The sequence below is a fragment of the Lycorma delicatula genome, chromosome 5 (assembly GCF_047948215.1).
Source record: "Lycorma delicatula isolate Av1 chromosome 5, ASM4794821v1, whole genome shotgun sequence".
Lineage (NCBI taxonomy): Eukaryota > Metazoa > Arthropoda > Insecta > Hemiptera > Fulgoridae > Lycorma > Lycorma delicatula.
The window spans coordinates 94,368,121-94,376,356 of NC_134459.1; the positions used below are offsets into that span (position 1 = coordinate 94,368,121).

Sequence of the window (8,236 nt, forward strand, 5' to 3'; positions counted from 1 at the left end):
TTAAATGAATTTAAACATAACATTAAGAGAATGAAGTGGGACTAACAGTATTTTTGACTAAACATGTAAAATTGAATACTTGCAATGAAAAGAACTTTAACAAAAAAAAATATAGTATAAAACTCTATAAAGTTTCTTATGTACAAGTAAATAAATAAAATTTAAATTTGACTATTTCTAACTGGCAATTTGAAACTATAAAGTGCACAATTTGTTAAAAATATTATTTTCCAAAAATAAAATTTAGTAATAAAATAAATCAAAAATTCAGCATTTAATAAAACAGCTGATCAAATATGTATACTTTTACACTCATAATAAGTGTGTATTAAATAAAAAATAATAAATGAACAACGGTACACACGAATCAATTCTGAAAGTCTCATAGCTAATCTATTGTCTTATCCTTTTGTTTTGAATAGGCCTGTATGTTCAATGTCTTCCTTCTAATGTTCCATTATTATCTTTAATGTAATTAAATGTGCCCTGAGTGTTAAATTTAAAACAAATAAATGTGTTTTTGAAAGATTAATAACTAATACAACAAAATTCATAAGCAACTAACGTACATTCTACACAAATATCTCAACTTACTTTGAAAAATGTAAATAATGCTTAATTTATATTAAGTAATATTTTGTGTAAATAATTTCTTTTATTAAATTATGAAATATAGTTAAAGTATGACTAGAGACTGACTTATAAAATAAGCACAGATTTACCTACATTTCACTTCTTATCTTACAACTACAGCAACATACAAGAGAAAATTTTCATAGTGCATAAGTAATGTTCGAAAGCAAAAAACTCATTTTAATTTGCACAACATTTCTGCTATATCAGGCTAGTATAATGTTTTATCTTATATTTATTGACAAAGAAATTTTAAACATGGGAAGGAAGTTCTGATTTTTATAAGAGAAGAGTGGGATGTTTAGAAGAATGTACTATGACAGAGGAATGTTGGTGTATACTAGCAACGCATGATTTTTTGTCTATGTTTAAATTGGTAACCTAATGTTCCTGGCTCAATATTTAAATTATTGACACACTGTTTATAAAATGACCCTGGCTGGGATAGTTTCCTTGTACAGTTAACATTTTTTCACTATTCTTTCAACATCATTCTGCAGAAAATATTATTTGACTGCATTGATTAAATGAAAAAGTAAATTAAAGATAATTATGATTTTTTTATTGGAATTTTATTATCATTTGAGACAACTGCTTTGTACAACCAAATATGTATACACATGTTCTATGAAAAATAATCAATATAAACAACATAAAAATAATTACAATGGATATTGCTAATTGTTTAATCATATATGAAACATTCTGTCATATTTCTCCAACAGTAGTGTCATCTAGCTACAAACTGAATCTTTTACACATAAATATTTACATTATACATTAACGAAAATGTTATTTTTAGCCATCTTCCTGATCATCTTCAATGACTGGTGTTGTTACTTATAGCACTTGATATTTACCACTAACAATTATTTCTAATTAGGTTGACATTATTTAGAATGTAGTTGAAAAGTGGAGTGGGTTTTAATTTTCATTTATATTTTTGTATCATTATAAGTTCTCATGTGTTTTTATATTTCATACTAGTCTTGTAAATACGAGGTCCACTTTTGTACATATAGATTATCAAGGTTATTGTCAACAACAATTTATTTATGATTTATATACAGTATATATATATATATATATATATATATATATACATATATGAGTATATATATATATATATATATATATATATACATATATGAGTATATATATATATATATATATATATATATATACATATATGAGATGATTGGAAAATTGTGTCTCTGTTACTATGGAGAGATTTGGAGTGTTCATTGTACTCTTGGTTGAAGCTGTGTCTTACTTGCCCAATATAGAACATTGTGCAGGCAGAACAGTTCAGTGCGTATCAACACAATCCTCAAAATGACCTTATAAATAATAAATTTTGTTCTAATAATGACACTTTCTACAAATTAGAGTTAAATATTCTAATGGTTTTACTACTCATATTTATAATGTAAAATTTTCAGTTGTAGCAAAAGTAGTACACATATTTTTCTCGATGAATGTTCCATATTTGGCATTTTATTTTATTTTAATTTTGGATTATATCATTAAAAGTACCTTGCTGATTATATTTTTATTACCTTTATTCTAAACATTAAAAACCATACCTTATTCACTTATCGCATTGCTAGTGGACTGAACCTATCTATTCAAACAATTTTTTTTATTTCTGAATTGTAGAATAATTCTGAATTACACATTTCTGAATTCTAGAATTTTTCATAACTAAAGCAGAAGTCAGTAATAATATAATAATTAGTGAAAGAATGAGGAGGTTATATATTAGGTTAGTTAATATTATAATATAATTACAGAAGTTCTTTAAAAAGATTACAGTTAGAAAAAATAATTCTTAAAAAAATTGTGATCTCTATATTAAATTTTATATACCTTTATATATAAAAGAAAGAAAAATTACACATTTTACACTAATATGAGCTAATAGTGTCAAAAATAATCTTAAATGAAGTAAAAAGTAAATTTTATTGAAATCACATCATAAAATGATAGAACTTTATTTTTTAAATTAATTTAGATTTAACATTTTTTAATGAAAAATATCACAATACAATTGTCAGGAGAATTTGTAAATAACTTCCTTTTAGTTTTCATAAATTTGCAACTAATGTTAAAAGTATATATTTTTTTATATGATTAGAATCAATCACCTACACCAGAAAATAGCACATAATATAAATACTCATTAAAGGAAAAAAAATGACAATTAATCTTGCATTTTTATATACCTCTCTTTGCACAATTACTAATATGACCATTAACATGTAAAACACCATCGTTGAAGTCACAGAGAAATCTAATATGACAAATTAGTTTTCAAAAACTTATTATTCTTCTTGCTAAAAAATCTTTTAAATTATACCAGTTTCAACATCTATTCTTATTTTTCTTTAGATGGTTTAGATTATTGATCAATCCTGAATCTTCAATACTGACATCTTCTACCAACTAGCACGTAATGCTAACTTTGTTTCAACATTCCCTATTATCCATTTTTTCAAGGAGTTTGTTAAACCTGTCTCTATTATTCATATTTTCTTACTTTATAATATTTATACTTTCAACAATAAAAATTGACAAAAATGAAAAAAATTAACTTAGCATTATCCATATACTAATAATTTGCTACAATACCTAGCACAGTTGTTTAGCATATTTTCCATTTCCTAGAATTTCCATGACAATGATAGAAATTTCCACGATAATTTATTTGATTGACATAGATTGATGTAGACAATCAATTATCCAGCATTATACTTGGTTTGTGCTGCTGTACCTGAAAGTATTGAGGATCACATATTTCATATATATATATATATATATATATAATATATATATAAAATAACATACTGCTATATCGCTATGTTACAGGCATTACACTAAGCAGACAATTTTATTAAGTTCTCCCATTAAAAACAATCTCTTGAAAAAAAAAAGAAAACTTATTAAAAGTAAAAATTAATAAAATATCTTACTTGCATAACATCTGATAAAATACATTAACAAAAAAATTCTGAAACGTAGCTCTTAGTGACTAATGAAAAAATATACTATTTTTCCTTAATATTGAACATTCCTTGCAGTGACAAAATATTAATGATGCTCAATGTTATGGCGACACTTCATGCTTTTTACCAGAAAGTGATTACTGTAATAGCAAGTTTTTACTGCTTTTAACTTCTCAATAATTCCCTGACACAAATTAGTAACTCAGATTTATACTATATGACTTTTATTTTAGTTGAAAAATTCAATTTAATTTAAATTAAAATAAATTGGTTTTGAGTTGTCATAAAATTAATAGGTTGATGTAATTTTCACTGGTGGGTATCATTGTAAATTTATTTTCATTATGTTACATAAATTAAACATTAAAAAAGGGAAAAGTGATATAGTATTATATGAGATTTTATTTTGTTCTTTAAAACAGATTAAATAAATCATACATCAATTATTAATTCACTAATATGTTAGGAATAATTTTTTTCATTAGTTAAGATTTTATATTTTTATAATCATGTAAAATAATTATAAATATTTATTTTATAGTTTGAGCACAATGTCAAAGCCATTGAAATTGGTGGATCACTATCTATACCAACAAGATTAGGAATAAAAGGTGAAACTAATATAACAAATGATAGTAATTCTATAATTAAAGACCCTGCCAGTAATGTTGGAGGACTATCCAGTGCAGCAAGTAGTGTTATAAATTTAGGTACTGAAGCCTTAAAAAATAAACTGGATTTTGATGCAGGGGTTCTGAATTATGGATTAGCGGCCGGACAAAGTGCATTAAATACAGCAACAAATGCATTGAATTCACTAACAATTGATACAACTGAAGGTGAGAAAGATGCAACTTCTAACAGTCCAGCTGACAAAATAACCAGTGGACTTCAAGATTCTTTAAGTTCAGGCACTGAAGGGTTAAAAAATAACCTTAATTCCGACAGTTCTCAAAAGACTGGATTAGCAGATACGGAAAGTCCATTAAATCCACAAAATAATGTTAAAGATGAAGATGAAAAAGACAAATTAACAGCTGGACAAAATCCATCAAATGCACTACCAAACAATGACAAAAATAAAGTAGAAACAGATGAAGCCTCTAAGAGCTTAAACGGCAAACTTTCTAGTGCAATTCAAGATACTGAAGGATTGAACAAAGCATCAAATCCTGGACCTCTAGAAACTGAACTACCAGGAGAACAAAGTTCAAAAAATACTCCAAACAGTAATAATAATGGTGATGAAAAAAAAGGAGAATCTAACAATGGGGTTTTTGATCAAACGGTTAATGGGGTTTTTGATTTAGGAAGTGAAGTATTAAAAAAAAAAATTGATTTTGATGCAAATCTTCTTAAGTATGGATTGGCAGCTGGTCAAAGTGCATTACATAAAGCAAATTTAGGTTTGAATTTAGGTGCAAAATACGGAACATCTATCAGCAAAAGTGACCCATTTACTACTGGATTAGAAGGTTCATTAAATTTTGGTGCTGGTGCATTACAAAACAAGATGGATCAAGGAGCTGCAGGTAAAGATAATACAAATACAGCAAAAAATAATATGGATATTGGTGTAAAAACACCCGGTAATTATGGACTTTCTCTAAGTGGAAGTCTTGGATCAAAAGCAGGTTTATTGGGAAACTTTTTTAACAGAGGAGGAACTCGATTTAAGCGTGATATTGGTATTGACCTTCCTATTATGAGAGGTACAGGTATAAAAGCAGGGCTGAGCCCTAAAGGTGCTTCATTGATGGTTAATTTTCGTTGCCCTGTTACAGGCCTTCTTGTTGGCCTCAATAATGCTGATGTAACTTTGGGAAGAAATCCTCAAGATACCATTCTTCAGGCAATAACTAATTCATTAAAAAGAAAATGACACGTGATTATATTTATCTTATCATCAAAGATATGTTAGTAGAATTAAACTTTTATATTAGCAAAACTCAATTAGTTCCTTTATTTAACCTAAAACTCCTGTTAAATTCTCTTTTTCTAGAAAATAACAGTAAAAATGTGGTAATTTTAACATCTCAGTGCCTAAATATAATCATAGGCACACAAAAACTACTCATAAACAGAGAATACATTATCAGTATCTGCTAAAATTTGGGAACAATTCACATGAAGAAGAACATTATCAAAATTTCCTTCCCTTTCTACAATTATACATAATGTCAAAATTGCATTTCCACAATTTAAAACCTAATATTGTGTGCCAATTAAAAAATACAATCCCAGTTCGACTTACCCAAATTACATAATTGCATATCTGAATCAATTCATATGAATCGTCCTAGGAACTGAATTCATACCATTATGACATGAAATTAGATAAAATTTCAGTGTCAAATAAAATTGAAAATTTAAAAACTAGAATTAGAATTAAAATTTAAAACTAGATGAAGTTTATTACATAGAATTAATTCTAGGCGGAATGTAAAACATTAAACATAAAACATAACTTTCTCTTCACTTTTATTGAATTCTGGAATGTAAAATTAATTAAAAAATTAAAAAACTTAAAAAAATACATAAACTGACCTTAAGTCCCACATAAAAGACAGAAATAACAATTAACAAGTTACAAGAATAGATGTTTCTTTTAATAAGCAGGAAGTCTATATATATATAATTACAATATTATTGAGGTGCACAGCCATACAATTTTATTTATTTGGAAAGTAAGATTATTTTCATAAACTATTTAGAAAATATTGCTTAAAATATCACCCAGATGCCTATTTTGATCATAAAGAATCACCATCAGTAGATAATGTGGAAAAACATTAATAAAAAAAGAAGAAGAAAATATATATAGATAATAACGAAAGAAATGTAATACTAATAAATATTAAATTATTAAATGATAAATAATCAGTACTTACAAATCATTATAAAACAAACTTTTGAAATACAACCAAGTGTCTTAGTTTCAGACAATCCCACTAAAATGTGTGAATTTCAAAACATCTAAATCATTTAAACCTCCAATTTAGACTCTCCATCATGACTTAATAAGCACTTTTATATAGGTGTAATAGATAAAAAAGGTCATCTTAAAATAGATAAGAATATCATGAACCTTAAACCAATCAAAAAGACATTACTCATAAACAAAACTTACAGGTGGGGAATAACCTTTTATTATCATAAGTGATGTTTCATTTTTTTGATTTTTAATAAATTTAGATTCTTTTTAATATTTATTTCAACAACTATTTAGTAGGGATCTTTATTTGTATATTTTTTAATATGACACAAAATTAAAGTGTATATTTTTGTATTTACATGCCATGTATTTTCAATATACCTAGAATATAGCAAATAACATCTAATTTAGGCTGTGGCGCCACAGATAAAATAGAGGAATTTATGATATTATGTAAAGGTATCTTGTTAGAAGAGGTATTAATTGATATTGCCTTTTAATTGATATGGAATCTCTTTTTTAGTGTTTTTTCTAAAATTAACTGTGTAGATTTTTTTTTGCATTAAATTTTTTGGCCTTTACATATTACTTCTCAAATTTTTATTAATCTAGACAGAAAATTTGGTGTGATTTTTATGCTCAGTTCCTTTCCTATGTCAATCTAGAAAAGGATCCAATAACATGTGATATAAATCAACTCAGAATGGATATTATGCCATCCCTTTATAAATAAATGAATACAAACAAATTTTGTACAATATAACTTAAATTTGATCTTCATATGTGTGTTAGTGCACTAACACACATATGAAGATCAAATTTGAAGGCTAAATCTGGTATAAACCTGTAAGTAAAAATTTTTGCACAGTTCTGTTCAAGAAGACTGACTTTTCATTATTGTATTTTGTATAATTCTTTGCACAAGAAATATTAATTAAAAGAGAAAACTAAGAGGTATAATTTTTTTTTGTTTAATATTAAAATATATTTTCTATTTATTAGAAAATTAAATTATTATAACCATAATTTGATGAAATAATTAAAATAACAGTAGACCTTACACAAAATCATGAAGAATCAATCTCACTCACCACTGTGACTCACTGCTAAGCGCATATGAAAAAAAACACCAATACAAAGTCAACATAAACTCAATCTATTGTCTATTGTCGTCCTTAAATCAAGTACAACTCAAGAACAACCCAACCAATCTTCATAAAGGTTTTACATGCACAACTTCAGATACACTACTACAGCATATCTAAATTTCAATAAAATTTATGCAGTAGTTTTAGAGATATTTGAGCCACAAATATTTCAATCTTTTGGAACGATTGAGTGTAACTCAAAAACGACTCTAATAATCTTCATCAAATTCTCACATGCACAACTTCAGATTCACTACTACAGAATATCTAAATTTTATTAGTTTTCGTGCACAAATTTTATACACATATAAATATATATATAAACAGCCACAGCAGTATATATATATATAAATATATTTATACTGCTGTGGCTTCGCCCGTGTAATATGGTTACTTGCGTTTCCAATCGCAGTCAATTTTTTTTATTTTATGTTTTTTTATTCAGGTAACTGGAAGCAGATGCTACCAGTCACGTCGTACATGAAGTATCAGTGTCAGTGGCTTTGTTGGTTGAG

General features: G+C 26.4%; 1 protein-coding gene across 1 annotated transcript; it reads left to right on the forward strand.

Annotated features, from left to right (window-relative positions):
- Positions 1 to 741: 741 nt before the first annotated feature.
- Positions 742 to 5,580, forward strand: LOC142324480 (uncharacterized). Its single transcript, XM_075365304.1, has 2 exons — positions 742 to 843; positions 4,180 to 5,580. Exons 1-2 carry the CDS (start codon positions 790 to 792, stop codon positions 5,518 to 5,520), a joined length of 1,395 nt encoding a protein of 464 aa, XP_075221419.1. The 5' UTR covers positions 742 to 789; the 3' UTR covers positions 5,521 to 5,580.
- The last annotated feature ends 2,656 nt before the right edge of the window (positions 5,581 to 8,236 follow it).

Bases quoted from the DNA above. Each gene is read 5' to 3' on its own strand.
- LOC142324480 (XM_075365304.1), top strand. From the start codon at position 790: ATGTTCGAAAGCAAAAAACTCATTTTAATTTGCACAACATTTCTGCTA. The intron at 844-4,179 runs GCTAGTATAATG...TTTATTTTATAG, and splicing joins CAACATTTCTGCTATATCAG to TTTGAGCACAATGTCAAAGC.